General features: G+C 41.3%; 1 protein-coding gene across 1 annotated transcript; it reads left to right on the top strand.

Moving 5' to 3' along the window:
* Positions 1-3,442: 3,442 nt before the first annotated feature.
* DCP2 (decapping mRNA 2) lies at positions 3,443-21,742 on the top strand. Its single transcript, XM_081880533.1, has 11 exons — positions 3,443-3,588; positions 5,874-6,025; positions 7,696-7,823; positions 8,187-8,285; positions 9,832-9,984; positions 12,672-12,784; positions 12,918-13,028; positions 16,676-16,808; positions 17,093-17,194; positions 17,889-17,940; positions 19,192-21,742. The coding sequence occupies exons 1-11, from the start codon at positions 3,536-3,538 to the stop codon at positions 19,347-19,349; spliced, it is 1,254 nt and encodes a 417-aa protein (XP_081736659.1). The 5' UTR covers positions 3,443-3,535; the 3' UTR covers positions 19,350-21,742.
* The last annotated feature ends 1,036 nt before the right edge of the window (positions 21,743-22,778 follow it).

Here is a 22,778-nt window from a genome sequence, read left to right as displayed (position 1 = left end):
TCAGCTTTTGCAGTTGAAATGGTAGTGCTTATGTACAATCTGGAGTTTTTGGCATAAAAGTGGTGCTCCTGGATGGACTGATAGCAACTAAAGAGCCTGCTGATCCTGGCATCGTAAACCTTCAACAAGGGACATTACAGTATCACTGCTGTGTTGGAAGTACATGTTGTGAGACAGCCGGTATTTGAAAGTTGACTGCCAGTGCCGTGTATTCCTATTCAGCGTCAAAACAAAAATGATAGTTGAAATCCCTGTGGTACGCACATAGTACTGTACGCACAGAGCATCAAATATAAATGCATAATTTGGCAGAATGACTCACTGCATCATGTGTTTGTTTTTTTTGTCTTCTGTGATTCTGTGGGTTGGCCCATTTCTGTGTAGAGTTAGCATATTGGAACAAGAAGCAGAACATTATCAAGGTCTTACTTAGTATGCTGACAACTTGTTTTTACTGGTTCTGTAACGTGACATGCAAAACGTGGTGAAGAGCTCACTGTTTCCCTGTCTCCACTCACCAGCTTAATTTCTACATGTAAAGTTGCTCTGAAGTCATATTTATACTTTTGATATGCCTTTAAGAGTGCTTTGCTCTCCTGCCTCAACAGCTGTTGATGTTTATCTCTACTCAGTGAAAAGCCTTTGTAAATGCACCTGAGGTTAAAAACACAGGAGCAGGCTAGGCCATTTTATTTCTGGTCTGTTGGAAACTTTCAACTCAACTATTTCTATTATTACTTTCTGTTATTCTCAGAATAAGGCTTATATTTCTCTACAGGCAGTGGCAAAGAGTGTTTTGGAATGTAGTGTGCTATTTTCCATAACTGTGTTCAAAAATATATATTAAAATTGGAGCAAGTGCAAAGTGGTATCTGATCAGGGATCAGCTTCCATGTATTTTCAAGTAGAGCTTCAGACAGGTGTCCTTCACAATTGTGTGTGTGGTTTGTCACGGTATCCCTCTAAATGCAAAATCAAACAAGAAGCCACCCTCTGTAGGCAGGCAACCAATGAATGAAACAGTAAAGAAATAACCATGTCAGTATTCAGACTGGGCACAGGGAATTGACAGTCCAGATAACCAATTTGAAATTTAACAACTTGAGTGGCAAAGATGGGTTAATAAGCGTGCACCAAACAAGTTAGCTGAGATTAGGTCTATCTAACAGGGACTATAGCTATTGCACCATTATATAGTTTTTACTCATAAGCCATCTTTGAAAGATACTATCTTGAAGGGAGAGGGGCATATACATGAATAAGATAAAATAGTTGAATACCAGCAAATACAAGTTGTTAGTGAGTTATTTTCAGGGGAACGAGTGGTTTTGTTTTTAACAGGATGGGGAATACTGAAAACGGGTTTATTTACAATCTCGTAGTTTGTAGTTTTCAGAGCCCCTGCCCCATCCTAGCCTTTTGTCTTTTTCTCAAAGGTCTGGCTATCCTTTGTTGTTGTTGTAGGCATTGTCTGAATGCTTAAAAAAAACAACAAAAAAAACCCAAAAAGCATGCCACCCTCTGGTGGCTGAAACTGATATAGAAATGCTTTTATGTGGGAAGTCAGCTGAGTTTGCTGTGTATAGAATGCAATGAACAAATATATATTGAACTGAATATATATTTGCCCTGAATATATATTGCACTGAAAAGATGCATTTCTTGTGGGTTAGGGTTAAGGAAATGTGTCGCCCACAGCAGTTAATTAATTAATTATACTGCCCTTCATCTGAAGGTCACAAAAACCCATTCCCACGTTTTAGTTTAGTATTTTGCCGATGAGCTCAGCATGGCTTACTTCTGAGTTGACTGCACTATTGAAGTCTCTCTTGTTTGAAAGTCTCCATAGTCTTAGATAAATCTAGACATTCAGTTAGCGAAAGGTGGAATAACAAGTTCCCTTTGATGACAAGAGGAGTATTAACTAGTTGCTTGGTAAAACCACAATCATGAGTGTTCATAAAATGCTGGCTGCTCATGCTGCCTGCGGGGTGGGGCTTTCTCTGTGGAGCCTCTCATCAAAGAAAAACTGTGACTAGCAGGCACATTTTTTACTACCCTTTAACCCAGGCAGAAATGGTTCAGTTTCTTTGGAGCGACAATAATAGTTTCAACAAAACAAATTCCTTCCAGTAGCACCTTAAAGACCAACTAAGTCAGTTCTTGGTATGAGCTTTCGTGTGCATGCACACTTCTTCAGATACCTATCTGTAACTAATAATAGTTTCGTAACACTCAGAGTGGCCCTCTACCCAGTGGCTGCAAAACAAAAACACGGGGGAAAAGTAGTTAGATAAAATTGCTATATTTTTTGGTGGCGATTCGGAAGTTTAACCTGAAATTAAGCAGTTGTTGTCTTTGGTAACTTCTCTCATTTGGACAACAGATGCTGGCAAACTGGATTTTAAAATGGCAAAGCAATATTAGAATTGGAGCTGTCACAGAGAAGCACAAGATGTGTTTTAATGCTCAGAAGCTTTGCAAAAAAAATATTTTATTAATTTATGTTCCGTATTATATTATTAACACTGTTGCCTAACACAAGTTTGTCATGGCCTTTGGCTTGAACAATAAGCCTGTTAGATTTTTTACTACCCTTTGAGTGATCTAGCTTTATATGCGGAGCTCTGGAAGTATCAGAAAATGCATTCGTATTATGGGATAGATTCAGTAAATGGGCTTCGATATTCTCACGCTATCTATCCTAGGCCTTAAAACGTGCGTAAAATCGTAGAAATCAACGGAGCTGGAGGGGCCCAACCCCGCGCAGAATCGGGCTACAAATCTGACTTGTGTTCATATGGAGGGGCTGAGAATTATGCACGAAGCTCAGATCACAAGCTGATAAGGAGCTGGCTGGATCTGAGAAATTCTCAGTTATCCCCTGAGCGTGTGCAGAGCGCTCAGAGTTCCTGGGCAACCCACATAAACCGGAGTCGGGCAAGGGGGAAAGAGCTTCCAGGTTACGGGGTGTGACTACCAGGCGGGTTTGAGCCCCGGCGGCTCTCAATTTGGAAATGACGCACGAATCGCACCTCGAAAGCTCCGCCCACCTATTTTTATTTTTTTAATTTGATTTATTTATTTCTTTTTTAACGCGGAGCTTTAACGTTTCTTTCGTTTCCCTGGGTGCCGAACCCTTCCTCGCCTTCCTCTTTCGTCGCCCCGCCCGTCGCTCACGGTCCTTCGCCGACTTGACTGGCTATCTCCGCTGTCCGTCTTGAGCAGCGGGCAAGCCGATTAGCCCGTTCCTTTCCTTTCGCCGCGGCGGTTGGTTGAGAGAAGCAAGGGTCCTTGCCTTACCTCCCGCCTACCCCGCCTCGCGCCTCTCTTTTTAACAGAGACAGAGACGATTGGCTGGCTAGCACCCTCTCCTCCTTCCTACGGGACGGAAACGGCGTAGTCCCGCCTCCAACCGCCTCGCCTCGTTTCGTTTACACTCTCGCTCGCTCTCCCCCCCCCCCCCCACTTTTAAGGTCCGTCTCGCGCGGCGCTGTGGGCCCCGCGGAGTCGGGATGAGCCGCGCTGCTTCCCCATGGAGACCAAGCGGGCCGAGATTCCCAGCGGCGTCCTGGACGACCTGTGCAGGTATTAACGCCTCCGCCCCCACAAGCGGGGAGGCGGCCGGCTGCGAGGAAGGGCCGGAGCGAGACCTCCCGGGGGTCAGTAGCGTCCGAAGCCCCTTCTTCCTCCTCTGGGAGCTGGCGGAGAGGCGGCCGCCCTTCAGGCGGGACCCGAGAGAGACACCGCGTCGCCTTCCCTCAGTTAAAAGTCCCGCCAGGCTTAGAATCCCGCGGCTCAGAATTGCCCAGAAATTGGTGGTGCCGGTTAATTAGCTATAAGCCAAAGTGGCGGGGAGGGAGAGGGAGAGGGAGAGGGAGTCGTTGGTTGTATAGGCGGCTTTAAAGTGCGCGCGCTCTTACGACGCGTGTCTGTGTGCGAGACTATATATATATACACACACACACACACACACACACACACACACACACACACACACACACATACACACACACACACACACATATACACACACACATATACACACGCAAGGCACAGATATATATATATTGAACGTAGCACTGAATATATGCACAAGTACACACACACAAGTATATATTGAATGTAACACTGAAATGATGCATATTTTTGTGGATTAGGGTTAAGGAAATGTGTCGCCCACAGCAGTTAATTGACTGACTGACTGATTGATTTTCTATACCGCCCTTCACCTGAAGATCACATGCACACACAAAAAAACATTCCCAAGTTTTAAAATGGAAAGTTCATGCCGCTATGAAGTTATGGAATGAAAATTAGGTAGTCATTTTGCAGCACAAGTCAGTATAGCTACTGTTTTTGAAGTAACATCCACAATGTGTTTTGACAATAGGTGGTTTTGTAAATACTGTAGTTTTGTTAGACTTTTGGTGTTATTGTATTGTACACATAGCATGTGCGGCTTGATGGAACTATTATACCTCAGCAACTATAACTTTCAGTTTAGCCTACTCCCACCCTGTACGTCTTTTACAGTGTACTGTACAGTCATACCTCTGGTTGCGTTTGCTTCATGTTGTGGATTTTCGGGTTGCAAACGCGGCAAACCCAGAGGTGCTCTATTGCACTTTGTGCACACGCAGTAGCAGCGCTCTACTTAGACTTTTCAGGGTGTGAATGGCACCCCGAAACAGATCACGTTCGTAAGTAGAAAACAGCTCCCAAAAAGTCCTTTCTCTTTGCTTGGTTTAAGTTGTAGGAAGAAATAAACATAACATTAACCAATAAGTTTAAAATATTTATTTGCATCCCCAAAGTGTTTTTGTTAAAACACTAAAACCTGATTTAAAAATACCAACCCAGCAGCTTTTCTGGGAAAATATGCACTCAACTGAGGCCACAGCTTTTATTTGATAATAAAACTAGAATTATGTATCTCAGAAAGAGCATCTGTTCATCCCCTAGTATGTAAGCTTCAAACATTAAATGCTCTCTGCTTCAGCTACCTATAACACACATAATAAGAACCATAATGGCCAGAAGCAAGGCTTTTACACAAGTAATGCAAGCCTGTTGAACGTCTTCACTCAGATGCCTATACAGTGGTACCTCAGGTTACATACGCTTCAGGTTACAGATTCCTCTAACCCAGAAATAGTACCTCGGGTTAAGAACTTTGCTTCAGGATGAGAACAGAAATCGTGCTCTGGCGGTGTGGCGGCAGCAGGACGCCCCATTACTTAAAGTGGTGCTTCAGGTTAAGAACAGACCTCCAGAACGAATTAAGTACTTAACCCAAGGTACCACTGTACTAGCTTTTAGGAGTGTTTGCAAGGCACATCTTTTTCATTTGGCCTTAGTTCATTAGCTTTTGTTGCTAGATTTATCTTAGTCTTGCACTGCATTTTTATCTGTTATTAGCAGTCATTGTAATACACTTTAAGTTATGAAAAGGCAGTATACAAGTGTATTAAGTAAAATAAAAAAATAAGTATTATCAAATATTACAAACATCCTGACAATTCCTGCATTTTTATAACCCCCTCAAAGCTTTCAAGTGAAGTTCATGGCGGTGGTGCTGAATCATGGAGACCTGAAAGCATTTGAAGGTCTATGTAAACCATAATATTTACTCATCTGCATGAAGCTTAAGGTTTCTAATTTCATGGTGGCTGATGGGAGTTTGTCACTAAAATGTCCCAGATCTTGAATACATGTCTTGAAACCTATGTGTGACTTCTTTTTAAATATGTGTGGTCCTTTTCAAATAAACCTTTTTGACTTTGTGCTTGCTGTGTTTGTAATTTAGGAGCTCTTTGTGCTTCAGATGTTTCAGTAGCTAGTTCATAAAATTATTTCCCCCCTCCCAACAGTCGATTTATTCTGCACATTCCCAGCGAGGAACGGGACAATGCCATCCGAGTGTGTTTTCAGATTGAGCTTGCCCATTGGTTTTACTTGGATTTCTACATGCAGAACACACCAGGATTACCTCAGTGTGGGATAAGAGATTTTGCTAAAGCTGATATCCTTTCTGTATTACTGTGTCTTTTTGTAGTCTTGTGAACTATGTGTGGTGAAACTGTGTTCATGAGTGCCATCCAGGAAGCTGCCTCATACTGAGAACAGACTATTATTCTTATTTGCCCATTTAACTCACTATTGCCTACACTGACTGGCAGCTGCTCTCCAGAGTTTGAGATAAAAGTATTTCTCAGCCCTACCTAGAGATGTCAGGTGCCCTGGCAATTTACCTGTGTCATGAGACACTTGAGAGTAACCTCTTTTGAAATAATTCTGATTAGGTTTTAAGGCAAGGGATCTCCAGAATTGGAATTTATGAAGTTCTTCACAGTAAGCACCACTGCACGTATTTATGTGTGCTTTCTGTTCCTTTTTTTAAAAAAATGTGCTTATTACACAATTTCTATGTGTTTGGAGGTGGGAATGGCACAGAATTTCACTCATTGTTAATGCAGAGTGGGCTATCCTTTCTACAGAAATGAATGGGGAAATTGGTTTGTGCAGGAGTGCCCTTTGTTGGAATGCATGCACAGCTCTGGACTGGAGGCATTACAAGTAGATTCTGATGATTTTTGTGGTTCCTGTTGCTATGTAATGAATGCATGTAAAACTGGAAAATGCCAATCATCAGCTCATGCTTTTTCTGGGGTGGGGGTAGCATGCATTCTAAAATTACTTTAAGCTGTTGTTTCTCACCTGCCTGGCCACAGCCAATTATTAGGCTTCTTACTGCTGCATGCCAGTCTCTTAGGCAGAGGCTTTTAAAAAGAAGTGCTATGATTTCTATACTACTTTTAGACTGCAAAATTCACAAAGTGGGTGAAGCTGTAACGTTAAAACCCATTTATAGGACAGGCTAAGTGTGCTTTTGGGGCGTACGGTACTCTTAGCAGCGCCCAATCTGAGGAACGCAGTTGCCATGCAGGGAAATAGAGCAGAACCCTCCCAACCCACATAGACAATCCAGACAGAATATTCCTCTGCCCATCCACTTGCATAGGTCATCAAGAAGGGAAACAAGGCAGTTTTCTGACCCAAAAGCTGACTGTGATTAATCTATAACCAAGAGAGTGGTGTTGGACTGTTTGGCCACTGTGATAACAGAACGGTAGACTAGATGGGCCTTCTGCCTGACAGGATTCAGTGATGCTTTATCAAACTGGGCCTCACGACTGCCCCTTCAGGGCATCAGGAACACATCCTACCCTAAAGGACACTGGCCAGCTTATACTGCTAGCTCTTTGATCTGTAAATTTAGCCATGTCATGTTTCTGACCCTTTCCCCTTTCACAGCTTAGGCTGTGTAGTTTTAAAGACTACTGCCCTGATTGCCAGTTTACACATATATAGCTCTAAGGTGCTGGGGGTGGTGAAATACGTGTTTCAAATAGGCGTTTCAAACTATGAAAGCATCCCTATCCAATTTAAAGTGCCTCAAGATTCTTCACGGGCAGCAAGGCAAGTGACTTAACATATCAGGTTTCTCCCCCAATTATTCCCATGACAGTTCTTAAGAAAAACCAACCCACTAGTGTTAAAGCTCGGTGGTGTGAAGGATCCCTCGTTAATGTCAGTGATTATGATTTGCTGGAGACAAAGAAAGAAAGAAAACATGATTTGAGGAGTGAAAACGTGTGTCCTGGTGCAGTGAATTTCCTTGACTTTCTATACTTTTCAGTCATTGCCCTTTTTTACTGCCTCAAGGTGAAGATGTGCAGAGGGTTTTAGATGAATGGAAAGAGTACAAAATGGGAGTGCCAACCTATGGTGCCATTATTCTCGATGAGAGCCTTGAAAATGTAAGTGTCAAACTGATCTGAAGGATTTCTTTTTATGTCTTGGAAAATGGAATTAATATTAATTTAGATTTTAACATTAAAATCATTAAGTGTGACTATTTCAAAACCTCCTAAACAATACCTTTTTATGTAAATACTAGTTTTATAATTGAATAATATATGTTGTTTGAGATTCTTTCCCTCATTTAAGAGAAGAATGTGTGCTGGATTTTCTTCCTTCTCAATCATTTATTTTGGTGTATCGTTCTTGTAAATATGAAACTCCCAATCCCACTGGTGCTTAACACAATTTGATGCCCTCCAACTACTTCTCTTCTTCTAAGTGCTTAATTATGTCTTGAATTGACTGCTTAAATTTTGCAGGTGCTGCTGGTCCAGGGTTATTTAGCAAAGTCTGGCTGGGGATTTCCAAAAGGGAAAGTGAATAAAGAGGAAGCTCCACACGACTGTGCTGCTAGAGAGGTGACTGAGTTGCTTTTATACTCAAAACGATGTCTCTGACATGTTCCCATGTGCCTCAAGTGCATGTACCATATTAGTGTTTTTCTATCAGGTGGTGATTTTTCTGTCCCCTGATATATGACAAATGTGGATATAACTTTTTATGTTGTTGCTGCTGCCATTCCTATGCATTCATTGACATTCAGTCCAATAATATTGTACACAGTTATGTAAGAATTACTTTAAAGAAGAGGTACTAATGCTGTTTATATATTGGACATACATTGTGCCAAGTGGCATAAGATAGGGAAACTGGTTGTTGTAGGGCAAGGCTTGCTTTATGGACAGCCTCTTTGATTGCTTTTCCTGCTATGTAACCAATTTCCCTTTCTCAACATAAAATATAAACTTGTTTCACTTTTCTGGTGAAAGACAAAGTGGAGGATACAGGATCACCATGCATGTCATCTTGAGTAACTTCCCCCCAATGGGTTTTTGAGTTGCTTGCTGTCATTTTTTTAAAAAATGGCTCTTCACATTTTTAGTACTGCGAGTGAGAGACAACAGGGAATTCTATAGTCCCCTACCTGGGTAAATATTCTCTGGAATTAATATGAGGCATGAAAAATATTTTAAATTCATAGATGACATTATCTGTGTTAAGATTTTGTATATAGCAAATGTAATAAATAGGTTATAGTTCTTCTCTTGAATAAAATTGGATAACGTTATAGGTAACTCACAGCTTTCATGCTTTTAGAATGTGTAATTTCAACTTTCCTGACCTAACCAACGCCGTATGAGTCTTACCCCCTACCTCACCCCACCCCAGGCAAGGCAGAGAGCTTTTAAGATCTCACAAGATACTCCAAAAGCCTGAAAACTTAGAAGCTCTTTTTGTGCAGGGTTTTCCCAGTGAGCATGAAGGGTATGACCTAGAACATATCCAGTGCTTTCCTGCACACTTCAAGAGAAGGTGGCTGTGAGCAAACTGGATGCTTGTTTGCTAGTATTGATTTCATAGAGGAAACCCTGATGAGCTTTTAAGGATGTACAGGATTCCCAGAAACAGTTTAAAAACTGCTGAAGGGGATAGCATTAATAATAGCGGATGATTCAGAGAAAACGATTTCCAGCTACTGGAAGCATCAAATTTCTCTAAATTGTGTCTTCTATTGAGAAAATGCTTTGAGATACATGCATATAAAGCAGTATAGAAATATCTGTAATAAATAGTATGCTAAAATTGAGAAAGGATCCACCTACTCTTTTCATTTTGGGCTCTTCAGTATATTACAATTACCCTATTATAAAGTTTTTTATTTGTCAAAACTTGCTGTAGAGATTGCTGAATATTTTTGGATAGCTTTGCAGTGTATGTCTGATTTTTAAAAGAATCTCTTTTTAAAGCTGTAGTGAAGTGCTTGTATTTTCACTCACATATAGTTCCCCAAGTGAAAAGTATTAGTCAACTTTTTCATTACTTTGAGCTATAAAGTGAAATAACTAGTTACACAACAGCTAAAATACAAATGCAGTTTTTTTACTCTGGCCTGTGTATTTTCAGGTATTTGAAGAAACTGGTTTTGATATAAAAGATTACATCAATAAAGATGACTATATTGAATTGCGAATAAATGATCAGCTAGCACGCTTGTACATCATTCCAGGAATTCCAAAGGACACAAAATTTAATCCCAAAACAAGGAGAGAGATTCGGGTAAATAGACTTACATGTGTGTTGTTGTTTTTTTTGTAAGGTCTGATCAAATTATTGAGAAAATAATGATTTCTGCAGGACTAAAGCAGTGGTCAAATGTCCTAAGGAGTTCTTCTCTAGTGCAGTGTTTCCCAACCGGTGTTCCGCGGCACACTAGTGTGCCGCGACACGTTGCCTCGTGTGCCGCTTGGGAAACACTGCTCTAAGCGAGAGGGGACTCTGCTCAGGCTGCATCCGCCGTGCGCGAGGGAGGCGCTTCCTCTCGTGAGGGAGGCGAGAAGAAGGGAGGCGGGGCCGAGCAGGCGGATTGGCCCGGCGGCGGCCGTGACGTCACCCTGCGCGCGGCGGCAGATTCGAAACTCCTCAGGCGCAGGCGCGGCTGGAGCAGGAAGGCCGCTCTGCTTGAGAGGAAAGAGAGGGAGCCGCCGCCGGCGGGATGAAGAACACCGTTCCGCGGAGCACCGTGAAGAAGCTGCTGAGCAAGCACAAGCCGCACTTGCCTCAGGGTCTTACTGCCCACCCGCCTCTGTTTCCTTGCTGTGCTTGCTCAAACGGAACAAAGAGCAGGGAAAGCCCCTCCCCTCCAGGCAAGCAGGCAGGAGGGAGAGAGAGAGAGAGAGAGCGTGCGAGCTGGCTGGCTTGGGTGAGTAGGTGAGGGAAAACTTTTGCCTTCCTTTCCTCCCTCCCCGTTATACCCCTCTCCTGCATTCTTAGCCAGCTGCTTCTCTGCACACCCCTCTCGTGCTCCTTGTCCGTTCTGTGTTTTTCCTTCCCTCCCCACTTAAAACGTGGTTTAAAAGCATGGATCCACATGGATCCTCAGGATCTTTGCATTGGGTCACCCCAAATTCACCATCAGATCACATAGCATGTCCATGGCTACAGCCTGCCCCCCCAAAATCACACACCCACTGTTGCCTGGGGCTGCAATGGTGCAAAAACGTGGTTACAAAACATGGATCCACAGGGATTCTCAGGATTTTTGCATTGGGTCACCCCAAATTCACCATCAGATCACATGTCTGTGGCCACAGCATGAAGCACAAAAATGATACATCATTAATATTCACTGCCCACGGCGGCAGCCAATCGGCTGCCGCAAAGGGCGGGCCCTCACAGGTTCACTGAATAAAGTATTTTATAATTTTTCATATTTCTGTTTACTTACTATTTCATAATAAAGTAATTATAAAATACTTTATTTGTGTTTATTTGATTCCTATTAAAGAGAGTTACTTTATATATAGTCAATATAGGCACAGAGTTAATTTTTTAAACATTTTCTAATGGTGGTGTGCCTCGAGATTTTTTTCATGAAACAAGTGTGCCTTTGCCCAAAAAAGGTTGGGAAACACTGCTCTAGTGCACCGTTCTGGTATGCAGGACACCAGCATCATATTGTTGTCTTGTTTGTTAGAGTCACATGGAAGTATTCATTTTGTAACAGCTAATGCATGCTGTTTTCTCATATATTATTTGTATGCCCCATTTTTTACTTTCATTGCTCATCGGGCCTACTTTCATGAAGTCCAAGCCCTGGGGTTGGGGGGGGGTACCTGATTCCATAGGCACTTAGCACATTTTGAAAACTGTAGGCAAAGAACATAGAAGAGGGTCAAGGCAACATGCATATTAGGGGTGATCTGCAGTCTAAATGGTCTGGTTTGCAGATAACACTAAATCACGGCCTGGCATTATGTGTGAACCAAGCCTTTCAGCTTAACTTTTATTACCCAAGGATAAAGGTTGCCAGTTAAACAAGTTTTGTAGTTGGTTTATAAACCTTAGTTAACAATTACCATAACTTAGTGTTATGTGTAAATCTGGATGTCCTTAACCATGGTTAAGATGCCTTCACAGTCCAAAAACTGCAGAACCCTGGGTGAAGAGTGGCAAAAAAATCATGACTGCTCTTAAGGCTTAGCTGCTCTCTATTCTATTCTATGATGTAAGGGACGCAGGTGGCGCTGTGGGTTAAACCACAGAGCCTAGGACTTGCCGATCAGAAGGTCGGCGGTTCGCATCCCTGCAACGGGGTGAGCTCCCGTTGTTCGGTCCCTGCTCCTGCCAACCTAGCTGTTCGAAAGCACGTCAAAGTGCAAGTAGATAAATAGGTACCGCTCCAGCGGGAAGGTAAACGGTGTTTCCGTGTGCTGCTCTGGTTCACCAGAAGCGGTTTAGTCATGCTGGCCACATGACCCGGAAGCTGTCTGCGGACAAACGCCGGCTCCCTTGGCCAATAAAGCGAGATGAGCGCCACAACCCCAGAGTCGGTCCCGACTGGACCTAATGGTCAGGGGTCCCTTTACCTTTACCTTTATTGTATGATGTACTAAACCAAAGTTTGTCTGCCAGACGCCTCAGCTTTAACCATGGCTTACTAATTATGCTTAACATTATCTACAATTAACACTAACCATGGTTTAGTGTTATGTTTGAACCATATCAACATCTACATCTAGGAAGAAATTGCAGTACCCTGAACGTTTTTTGGCAGTTATGGGGGGGGGGATAGTCTGAGTTTCCTGTTGTAGGTGGGTGTGCAACATATAGAACTGAATTTTAATCAGTGATTTTCTAGTCATGGCAAAGCATGCTGTTTCCTGACTAGGTGCAATGTGATTTCAGATTGTTATCCCTGTCCATTATTTATGTGTAATATAAGGAATCTCTTTTCTGTGTTTCAGAACATTGAATGGTTCTCAATTGACAAATTGCCTTGCCATAGAAATGATATGACTCCGAAGTCCAAGTTGGGTTTGGCACCTAACAAGTTTTTCATGGCCATTCCCTTCATCAGGTGTGTTCAGGACGAGAGAGAGAAAAACAGTCCTTTATATTTCACTTCTTTGTTGAGGAAATTTTTATTTTTGTGTTCTAAAATTTGCTCTAAGAAGCTGGATGTTGCTGACCCAATATTACCTTCTCCACAGACCACTGAGAGACTGGCTTTCTCGACGGTATGGAGATTCTTCTGATAGTGACAATGGATTCTCATCAACTAGTAGTAGCACACCACCTAAACCCAACATGGAAAAAATGAGGTAACAAACTAGCTCAAATTGAAATCTACCAGTAACCTTATAGCCATTATATATAATTTTAATGAAATAAGTGATATTTCCTTGTGCAGATGAAACATTCTCTCCCTCTTGGCCCCTAAATCTGTTCTGGGGTTCCCCCAACCCTCTGAAATCAATTTCGGATTGGTGTGGGGCGTGTATAGAGGAGCAGAAGGAGGAACTCCCATTGGGATTTTTGAGTGGGATTTGTTCCATTTGTGCATTATTTTTTAAAAATACATTAAAAAATTATTGATTTTCCAATATTGTTCCAATAGCAGCTTCATTATAACAATACCAATTTTACCCAATTAATACAATTACTAATGCCAATTATTCAACTGTCAAATTATATGATTTAATTAAACTGGCCCCCTTGCATGCTAGAGTTGATGAGTTGATTCTTCTCCTTTTTTTCTGCATTCCAAAATTTTAATAATTTCCATTCAGGTATAATAATCCCCTGTATAACAGCTACAATCTTGTGATTTCTATTCATCTTGGTATAATCGATAATTTATAAAGTTTCAAGTGAGGAACTTTAGCTGTAATCCTTATTCTTTCCTGCGTGTGACAGTTTTCTCCTTGATGTTTTCCCATCCATATATAGTGTTGTAACCTTCATTCCTGTTGATGGTCCCCATCATACCCCAGGAGAAGCTGTTATCTCACAGTTTCCCAAAGTCTCTGCATCGCTTCATCCCGTGATTTGGCTTCTAGTAAACAAGTCATCTTCACCATTTTTCCAGCCTAGGAAGAATGGTCTGAACCCAGACTGCAGGTGGTTAATCCAAAAACTTCTATTCCCGCAGCTGGTAGACTCCTTTGCTCCCTACTGTTGATTTATGGCCAATTATCTCAAATACATTCCTTTGGATAATGGAGGTTAGGGAGGATTTTGCTCTAGGTTTCAAAGCATAGCATTTCTCTCCCCTGCCTTCCCTCTGTTCCTTTCTCTCACACATGCAGGTCCTATTTTGTTAAATTCCATGTTATATTCTAATTTCTTCTGTCCTCACTTGTGCAGATATTTTTAATAAAACTTGCATTCTCGGGAAGGGTTGCTGTATCATAAATGTAGAGAAAAATTTTAAAGAAGCAAACTGTGGGTTCCCCTCCCTCCGTTCTCTCTTTCACCAATGAAATCTCTGAGTCCAAACCTTTTACATTCTTGTAGCTGGGTTACTTTTGCAGTTTCTTGTCTCATTGTCTGGCACGCGCCTGTAGTTTACTCCAATTAGAATCCAATTAACAGGATAACCTGTGCTTCCAGGAACGGGATTGGGGGGGGGGGGGTCACGGCAGCCAGAGTGCTCCATTCACCCAGTGCCTTTGCCTTCCCTCTCATTCCATGGGGAAGCGAGTGCCAGACTGCCAGGCAAACTGCAGGTGAGAGCCTGGTACCTCTTTCAACCAAAGAGAAATGCAGATAATGAAATTCCCCCATTGTTATTGGTGTTGGGAGAGAGTCCATTCCTGGCTCACTGGAAACAGGAAGCCGCCATTTGTGCAATTATTTAGCTGAATATCACCCCAAGCATTGTCCATACCACCTAAATGGAGTGAAAGAATGATGGAATGTACTATGAATAATGTTCTATTTTACAGAAGTGTTAACCAGTATAGATGTTGGAGGAAAAAAGACTTGCAGTACAATCCCATACATTTTTAGCTCAAAGTAAAACCTATTACAGTGGTACCTCTGGTTATGAACTTAATTCGTTCCGAAGGTCCGTTCTTAACCTGAAACCGTTCTTAACATGAGGCGCACTTTCGCTAATGGGGCCTTCCGCTGCTGTTGCGTGACTACTCCTCGCATCCCGGGGCAAAGTTCACAACCAGGAGCATCTACTTCTGGGTTAGCGGAGCTTGTTACCCAAAGCGTTCATAAGGAGGACAGTATGTAACCCGAGGTTCCACTGTATATGCAAAGGGCTTATTCTGAGGGAAAGTGTATGTGGATGCTGAGAGTACATAACTATCATCATTAGCATTATCAACAGCAGTGGTATTAATACATTTGGCATCTATGTAAGTGGTACTTTAATTAGAACAGATTTGGCTGGTCCTTTCCCCGGAGGACTTACAGTCTAAACATAAGCAGAAGGAAGAAAATGGAGGAAGTGGTAAACAGTGCCATTATTTCAATATTTCAGCCTAGTTACAGTAGGGTATCAGGACTAGGGAATTGTTCCAAAGACCCTCCAGAAAAGTTTTGAGGAAGGTTTTGAAGGGAGCAAGTGAGGCATAAGGAATAGCAAGGGCTGAGTCATTTCAGGGGACAGGAGATTTCTCGACCACTGAGCAGTGTGGATCAAGAAGAGCAAAAGATGTGTTGGGCTGTTAAGACAGAAGGACTAGGTAGTTCTGTGGCTATAGGACTGCAGTCTTTACAACCTAAATTAAGATTGGTTATGGCTTGTTGCTTGGCAAGACATCAGTGAAATTCTTTGAAAGCAGCAAATTCTTGAGTTGCCGTACCAATAATTAGGGGCGACTGAACAGGTGTTTGGTAAACTGACATATGAAATGTAGCAGCCTTCAGAATTCTGAATCAAATGGCAGTCTACAAATCAAACAGAACCACAGACAAGTTCACCTACAGTTCATTGCAAGTGCTGAATATGTATGAATGTGTAGTAGTTTAAAATACTGCCAGGTACTGCTGTATGCTTGTATCGTGGGTATTCAATAAATGCATTAAACTGCAGGAAAACGTTATTCAGTGATGTGGCATTTTGGTTCACTGGCCCTTCCCCCCCCCCCCCCCCCGGGACACAAATTTAACAAACAATGTTTACATGCAGGCTTTACAGTTCCATATTGGAAAGAGACATCTGCAATAAATCTCATATTGTCTTTTCTTTAAACCACCACTTTTAACCACTTGGTTCCAGACATATGAGAATGGACACTTTTGTATGGACAGTGGAGCAATGTGTCTGCCTCTGTGATACATGTGGATGTTTCTGTGATTTGCTGATGATGTGGCAAAATAATATAATGCACATAATGGTAAAATTTCCACAAGCCTAACTTGGTCACACCTTTGTAGAGATGAACAGATTGTGGAATTGGCCACACATGCCCCAGGACCTGCTGGTGAAGGGCAGGTAATGAAGTGAATAATATACTCTGCATCTCTCATTACTTGGTATGTACTGTAGTTGACATCTCTACTGGTCCATCATGTGTGTAGAATTGCAAGCATGTAAATGATCAGTGAATCCTTAGTTGCTCCAGTGCCATTGGCATCATTTGATGAGTGCTGCTCAATGAATTTTTCCTAGTGCAGTGGTGTGTTTTTTCTGTTAATTGCTATCAAGGCAGGTGACCCCCCCCCCGGCACCGTATTGTACCTTGTCACTATAAGCTTTGACAAGCAATGAATCTGAGTGGACTGAGAATCATGCATTTGTCAACAGCAATCGCCACTTTGCAGTACCTTTGAAACAAACAGTAATGCCCTAAAGAGGAAATCTATAACATACTGTCGCAATGGTTAATTGGCAAATATAGTCTCATGTAGGGAATACTTAAGCAGTTCGAGTTAAAGCTGTTGTGATCATAATCTGTTGTTGATCTTTTCTAAACAAGCCCCCTGCTCCCCCCTTTTTTTGATTGATTAGATCCAAACTCCATTATAGCCAGCCAGTGGTTACAGATGGTCCTTCAGGAGATCAGTGGACGAAACAAAGGCAGTTGCAACAACAGAAGCCATATAACAATCATTTTGAGACGTCTGATGCGTTAAAACTAAAGGTGAGTTTCTTTTTAATACATTTTTGTGCTAGCTCAAATTCTGTGAAACTTGGTTTTCTGTGTACATGAGGCATTTTAACTTTCAAACTTCACAAGCTTGTGTCTTAAGGGAATAAGACTGTATATATTAATTGGAGAATTACTAAGCATATGCACAGTACTTTAATCATCTGCAATATAGTTACTAAATTTCATTTAGTTTAATATATGCATAAGCATACAGTATGCGGCCATGGATTTTTAACTTCAGTTCCTTCTTTTTCTTTGTGTGGTGGTTTGCTCAGAACCCACGTAGCAATGGTAGAAAGCAATACCAAGACACTCCCAATCAAAAGAAGAAAACTAACGGAGTGCAAAGTCAGCCAGCTAAACAGAACCAAACTTTGGTAAGTTGTTTAACGGTAAATGTAAAGAACATTGAATGGTCAGCAGTGCTGTAGAATTACAGAGGATATCAAGAAGATTGCAGTGATAGCTGGAGCTGCAGGTGCCCTCACAGTTCCCTCGCAGTATGAGACAGGCTGTGGACAGATAAAACCTTGGCTTGGACACTGTCAGCTTCTGGGCTTTTGCTGCTCTTGAGACCTGTGCCGGATTTTGGCTGAGATTAAAAAGGAAGTGGGGGAGTGTCCTCTTGTAACTTTATTTGGATTTGCCCAGAAGTAGTTGAGAAGAGTCTCTTGTGCTTCCTATTGGTAAACTGCTACTCAAAAGTAATCCTGGGGAGGATAGCAAAAGTTGTAATGGATTCATGTGTGGCTCAGTTAGCTAGAAAAGAATGCAAAGTAAAGGGGTTAGAGCTTGCAGTATGAGTTGCCACAGGACATACATATGCTTTCAGATTTCTGTATGTGGTGAAAGACCATTGGGTTGTGGTAACCTTCCATGAAGTTAGTTTGGCCTGCAAAAGAGATTCTTCTTTGTAGCTTTCAAGGTATAGCAACCTAATTCTGCATTTTTTAATATATCTATGTGGTAAGAGGCATCTCTTCTGCACTCTTCATCCATTGCCAGATACATTTAAAACAAAACTCAAAACTAATACAAAACCCAAACTCATACAGTTATCTTCTTAACCAGAAATGTGAAAAGAAGTTACATCCCAGGAGACTTCAAGATAATTTTGAAACAGGTAAGTATGCGTATGCTACGTTCTGAAGTTAGCACTTTTGCTGGTTATTTTTCACTGTGCATTGTATCTTAAGCAACACATGACACTGGTTCAGATCTCAAGCCACTTAACCATGGTATATAGGGCCAGGCACTAGTCATGAGTGCAGCTATGCTTGCTAACCAGGATACAATACATGCTGGTTTCATATCTTGGTTGGCAACTAGGGAACTTCACCCCACCAAAAACTGCATTTCCTTTGGGGTCATGTTTTAAGGGATGCTTGCTGGTAGTGGACCTAGCCAGAGTCACCCACCTTTGTAGTGGTGATCTTGAGAGTCTCTTCACCAACCTCTCTCACTCACACATACATACATACATACATACATACATACATACAGCCAGCCCTCCCTCTCTCACACATACCCACCCACCCACCCACCCACAAACACTTATCTAGTGTTTATTATTAACTTGGGGGGGGGGGTAGAACACTCTCCCCCACCCTTCATACCATCTACACATTTTCTCCACTTCATTATGATAAATCCTAACCCTTTGTGGGGGAAGGGGGGAATTCTCATGCAGCTGCCAAGGGAAGATCTAACCCTTCCCACGTACTGCAATTCCAGTGAACCCCCGCACCACAAATGTGGCAATTAGTTTTTTTATTTATTTAAAAGCCTCCCATTGTTCTTATCACACGGAAGCCCTACACTGCAAGCCGCAGAAGAAATAGTACCTCCTGATTCTTTGTAGGTACTGGGCCTTTTTGTCCTATAAAACTACGGAAGTAAAAACCACACGCCTTAATTCATAGCTTGGATGTGGGAGATTTTGGTAGTGGAGACCAATTGTATATGACCTACTGTTGTTCAGAAAGTCACATGTTGAACCTCGACCCATGATCACATCCTGATTCAGCTTATCTGCCATATGCAAGAGTCACTTGTGCAACCAGAGTATTCTTCAAATGTCTGTATGTTGAAGGAAGATATATATGTTACTGATTTTTTTTCTACGTTTCTCTGACAGTCTTTTTGGCTAAAAGGCAGTATATAAATGCTATAAATAAATCACATCAAATGTAGATTGTTCCAAGTGTTCTTTCCTGCAAACCTGTTTTAACTTAACAGTTTTTAATAAGTGGCCAAATAATTTGAAACATTCTTTAGTAATCTTTATGTACTGTTCTTTTTTAATCTGAATAGTAAGACTATTTCTGACACTTGCCGCTGCTAAATAATTTGTTTTATCTTTTTTTAAATCCAGAAGCAGCATATGACATGTGTTGTGTCAATGAAGACCAGCTCTTAGAACATGGACAATCAGGGTCATGCAATGGCCACTGCAAATTCACTTTCTCCTCACGAGCTTTTCTGAGCTTCAAGTTTGACCATGACGCTATCATGAAAAGTTTTGACCTTTGATGGTTGTTCATTTGCACAAGTCTGCCACAGACCTGGTGCAAAGTAGCTGAGCAGGTTTCTTAAATCCAGCCTTTACCCTTTCTCAGGTTTAAAAGCAATGCAGGGACCTAGTGATGGGCTGGAAGGCTTCTCATCGCAATATGGGAGTGACACCATTGCAGTGTTGCACTTTAAATGCAGTATAGCTTTTACCTGCAGAGGGGAAAAAATGCTTTCCAGTGTTTCATTTGCTAGTTCCTAACTATGCATTAGAGGGCATTTTTTTGCTGTGTGTTTAGATTTCAGAGAAGTATTTTATTTAGCCCTTGTGCTATACTAACCTCTTAAGTGTTTAGATTTGCTCTGATGTACAATAATTCTTTGGTTTCCAGTATGTCACAACAGGGTGGCAACTGGCCTGAAACTTCTGAGGACACACCTGTTTTGTATTCTGGATATAGTTAGACCTTTCATGACTTTGTATGCTAAAAGGCAAATTTCTCTTTTTGCTAGTTCAGGATCCTCCTCCCTCGAATCTTCTGGCTTTTGAAACCATTTGATTCTCTTTTGCACTGTACCTGGTTCTTTTTAAAGGCATGTTTTAAAATGGTAATAGTATAATGAAAAGCTGAATTCTGCTCAGAGATTGTCTCCCCCCTCCTCTCCAGTTCCAGTAGGATTGGGTGGTGGTGTTCAGCTATGGTAAACCTGGTTTTCTTGATCCGATTTTGCTGTTTCTGCCATTTTGGAATAACAGCAACTGGTTTGAATATGCAGCATGTTAAAATGTGGATTTGTGTGTGTGTGTGGGGGGGTAATTTTACTGTATAGAATGTAAACTAGCCTTTTTAAAGTACTGCAAGGAGAGAATTCAAAGCATGTTCAGGACAGCACATGATATTCAGCCTAATGAGTTTTGTTTTGTCATTGTACTGTTCTATTCTGTTATATTTTGACCAATATCTTTCTAGTTCAACTTTGAGTTTGGTGTCAACACAATAGTTGCAACAGCTTTAACGTTTTAACAATTTTAACAAGAATGCAGCAAGGAGTGCAAGAGAAAGGCATTTAAGTTTTTATTTTAACAAAATGTACAGATTGCGTAATCTAAAAAAAAATCTTGAATGGTTTACAAAACGACGTCCCATGATTGTTCTGAAGGCATGACTGTGAACATAACTTACCTACAGAGCTGCTGCTGAATTTCTCTCTCTTTCTCTCCATATCCTGCCTTTACCTTGGCACTGTAGAACAGCTTGTAATAAGTGTTTGAGATTTCAAAACCAAACTTCCAGCCTACCTGGGTTAAAGTTTGGGAACTGAGTAAACCATTTATAATTTTGTATAGTGCCTCTTCTCTTGCAAAATCTGTATAATCTCCCTTGCTGAAGGACTGTTAAGGGAAGTATAAACTTTGTGAGTCTCCATTTTGCTTGGGAAAGAAACTCAGATTAACTTCCAAGTAAATCGGGTTTTACAGGCCATTTTAAATATTGCTGAGTGACAGATTTGCTGAGTAGTTACATGCCTGCCGCATCCATAATTTATTCAAATCAGCAAATTCACTGGATCTGCTAATCTGTTAAGACAGTTGAAAGGTTGGTGATGGAAGGAGACACATCTTTCCCCCTGTCCACCTCTATTTAGAGGGGAAATTTTTGGTCAGTATTTAGTGCAGTTTGACTTTTTATAGCAATAAAAGTGCCTAACTTGCTAACTTCTCATTCATGGCAAATTGCATTTTCAGACTGCTTGTGCCAATCTTCTTCAGATATGTAGCTTGATTTCCCAGGAATATTACTCTTTATGCTGCTTCCTTTTTGGTACACCATGGAACTCTGGCACAGTTATGTGAATTTCAGATATGAAATGAATTCCTTCCTGACAAACACTTAAATCACTGTAGTAGCAGTGAGACAAAACATCTAAAGTGAAACAGCTTTGTGTTCAGAGTGTGCAAGTTCTGCCCTAACGTCTGGATAGACAAAGTGTAGCTCCCATTTTGCAATTCTTTAGCAAAGACAGTGTCAGGCTTCTTGATGGATAACTTCAGAGAAGCTATAAAAGACTAACTTGGGTTTGTTAAATCTAGCCTTAAAATGGGTTGCAAGTAAACATGGTAAATATGCAATAATTTTCACTTTTACAAGGTACCATGTTTTATAAAGTTGTGTTCCTTAATTTTATTATCATGTATTAAGAGTGTCTGAAAATAACTGTTTTATGGATTCCTGGGTGTCCTGCACTGTGAACATTTCAGGTTGTTTACTTTTAATTTGTTTGTATGGTATGAGTTTTTTTTGTTTTGCTTGCAAAGTGTTTAAATGAATCTTTTTATACGCGTGTATTCCAAAGTCCAGGCATATGGTTTACATAGATTTCTGTAAAACAATGAAGAAAAGGCAATTTGGGAATTGTGAATTTTTGTTTCTCTGTGGGCATTTTAAAAGATGGGGGAATAAATGGATATGTGAATTGATTTGAGATAATCTTTACAGAAAGATCAAACTGCTTGAATGTTGACTGCTGGTCTCATGTGCTTGAGGAGGTGCAACAAACTCCTCTCTGTGCTGCACCTAATTGCATTACTTGTCTGATCCTTTTGAGGTCAAATTATTTCTGCTACAAAAGCAAAGGATGCTCAGCAGACAAAAGACTTTAAACAGGATCCTTGGGGCTGCATACTGAGCTTTTGGACAATGGTTTTGTATAAATGTATGTGTGTCTGTGAGTTGCTTAGTGAAGCTTTGATTTATAGCTACTCTGTCTTGTTTTGTTTTTGGTGGCTCATGAAGTCTGTGGTTTCCGCTAGACTTGTGTGCTATTGAAAGCTTTGTATTCAGTATCTGAGCTTGAGAAAGCAGAATTGAGGAGAAAGGAGCAGTTTTAACATTTAGCTGCACTTCACTTTTCCAAGGGTTAAGGTAGCCTTTAGGCTCAAATATTTGTGTGCTAAGGTTAGCAGTTTGCTTTGCAGAATTGTAGTACTAAATACTGGTATACAGCTGTGGCAAAAATCCCTCTTGATTTTAGTTGAATTTTGGGGCTGTTTTGTATGGTTGGTTGCATGCAGGAAAAGCACAGCAGAATTTTGCAGAGTGGCCCATGGCTCATGTCAAGCTTTTGATGTATAACCACATACTAGTGCTGGAGATTTATGAAAGGGTCCTTAGAGCAGCTTCTGACATGAAGCTTGGTGCTGCTGCTTCTCCCTGTTCCTTCCATTTCTGTCCCATCTGAAACGGAACTGTGAGTTGCAAATGTTCTGAGTCTGGCAGCTTGTGAGTTTTTCTTAGCCGGTCATGCAGAGGTTATGCATGTTCCTCCGCAGCCCAAGAAGTCTGAGCATAGCTGTTATAGTAGTTCTTAATTGTGAAACATGCAATTCAGATGTTCTTGCTCACAGTTCCTTACACTAGAGTGCTTACATGTGACAATAATTTACTGTGC

This window comes from Podarcis erhardii (assembly GCF_964252035.2).
Source record: "Podarcis erhardii genome assembly, chromosome: 11".
Lineage (NCBI taxonomy): Eukaryota > Metazoa > Chordata > Lepidosauria > Squamata > Lacertidae > Podarcis > Podarcis erhardii.
The sequence above is the reverse complement of the archived record's forward strand: the minus strand, read 5'-3'. Positions and strand labels throughout refer to the sequence as shown.